The 2,094-nt window shown below is 38.8% G+C and overlaps 1 protein-coding gene across 1 annotated transcript; it reads right to left on the bottom strand.

The window, feature by feature from the left end:
* Positions 1-240: 240 nt before the first annotated feature.
* Positions 241-1,224, bottom strand: LOC134637573 (odorant receptor 131-2-like). Its single transcript, XM_063488021.1, has one exon. The coding sequence runs from the start codon at positions 1,222-1,224 to the stop codon at positions 241-243; it is 984 nt and encodes a 327-aa protein (XP_063344091.1).
* Between the last annotated feature and the right edge of the window lie 870 nt (positions 1,225-2,094).

Below are 2,094 nucleotides of genomic sequence, written 5' to 3'. Positions count from 1 at the left end.
TTCCTGTTTTACCAAAGCATGTAATAATTTGAGAGAATTATAAAGAATTATGTTCCTTTAGTAAACAGCAGCAAATAATTCCTCACTTATGTCATTTGAAAATTGTATGGTTTTCAATAAAAATTCAAAAGTCAAGTCAGTAACAGAAGGAGTTATAACATAATTACTTTTTAATTGCATCCAAAATTGCAGTACGGTACTTTGAGATTTGTATGATTGTAAGCATTGTGTATACTCTGACTAACAATCTATTTCAATCACAGCCTTCAGTCTTGGCTGTATGACTGAGTATTTCAGTCGACAGCAAAGATAATATATGAGCACAGGTCTGATGCTTTGGTCTCTGATACCATAAATCAGTGAACTCAGACATCTGGGGAAAATGAAAATACATACATAAAAAACATTCTGGATGCGTACAAACACTATCCTTGTTAAAACTCTTGCTAGTGCTGTGAGTAGTGGGTTATAAATGGTTGAGGAAAGACTGAGACCCAGCTGCACCAGATGTAGCAGCAGTGTGTTACGAGCCTTATGGTTTGAAGCTTTATCTGTGGAGGCCGACCTGGCTGCTACTATAACACCAATATAAGAGCATATGATTGCCACACTTGCTGAAATAAACAGAACACATGTGAAGGCTTTGTCGTAATCATCAGACATAGACCCAACAAACATCGCTATGTCAGAGCAAAAGTCTTTCATCTGCAGACTATCAAGGGCTTGAAAAGGAAACTCTAACAGCAGAAGAACCCGAGTGAGAATATTTAGTGAACCGATGGCCCAAATCACAATGATGGCCACACCTGTGTTGGTGATAGTGATGATGCTAGCATGCCTCAGTGGGTAGCACACAGCGACATATCTCTCCAGAGACATCACCACCAGCGTGACAGGAGAGACCACAGTTGTAAGATTGGCAAGCATGGTGAGAAAACCACATACAGGATATGTTAGTGTTATCCTACAAGTAGCAATAATATACAATAACTGACTCAGTGCCATCTGTACTGTGTCTGCAAACAGAAGGTTATACAGCAGAATATATCGAGACGTCTCACAGAACAAAGCTTTACTCCTTAAAGTAAATAGCATTATTCCATTAATGAAGAGGAATATACAACATGGCAGTGTAGTCAGAGTGGAAAATAAAACTCTTTCCAAAACCCCTTGATACTGCTGGTTAGCAGTAACATTGGTCAGAGACAGATTTGCAAGTGACATTTCAATAAAGAAATTCAGTTTTTAACATCTTCAGTGGAAATAAAACACAAAAAAGCTTCCAACATTTAAACCAGAAAGATCCAAAAAGCTCTTTTCAGGTCATCCTCCTTCTGCAGGAAATTAATAGGTTAGAGGGCTGTGGTTGCTTTCAGCTAAACGGCACTGGACAGCAAGATTTTCTTACCTGCACATTGTGTATATACGCTCTGTAGTCACACCTTTTCATGTGACTATCACATGTCTGCATTATTTTTTTCCATTTTACTTACAACCCCCCTCCTCGCCCCAGGGACATGATAACTTGAACATTATAGTATAGGAGTAATATATTAATAGCCTGTTAAGTTGATTCCGTATTGTTTAAAGCATTTTTTCTGACATTGCCATGAGCATCATTATTAAAATAACTAACATTTACTATATGAAATGATCTGCAACAAATAAGAATATAGTTCATAGTTAAGAGTAGGAGTTAAGAGTAGGAATGCAGATGCTGGTTGCAGCTTTCCTACCAGCGTCTTTCCACCTACCTCTTCATGTTCCTATGGATATGGACATGATCTTAAGGCACTTTTTATTGTAAGGTAAAGACCCTACATAAATACAAGCTGAGCGTACCTGTTCCATCCAGAAAGGAACTGGCAGAAACATCATGGGAGCAAAACCCCTGATACTGGTAAACAGAGCAGTCACTTGAGACTGTAAGACCAGACTGACCAACCTGTGCACTGCCTGGATTAACTAAAATAAAGCCTCTGACTCAATGTCCACACGTGTCATCAGGACCCTAAGAGCCTTCATCGAGAATTTGATGAGGACGTAGCAAACAACACTAGAGGCTAACTTTAAAGCAATTGCACTGATCACCAT

This window comes from Pelmatolapia mariae, linkage group LG10_11, assembly GCF_036321145.2.
Source record: "Pelmatolapia mariae isolate MD_Pm_ZW linkage group LG10_11, Pm_UMD_F_2, whole genome shotgun sequence".
NCBI classification, from domain to species: domain Eukaryota; kingdom Metazoa; phylum Chordata; class Actinopteri; order Cichliformes; family Cichlidae; genus Pelmatolapia; species Pelmatolapia mariae.
Note: the sequence above shows the minus strand (reverse complement) of the source record. Positions and strands in the feature narration are given on the sequence as shown.

Coding starts and splice junctions, on each gene's coding strand:
- LOC134637573 (XM_063488021.1), bottom strand. CDS start 1,224: ATGTCACTTGCAAATCTGTCTCTGACCAATGTTACTGCTAACCAGCAG.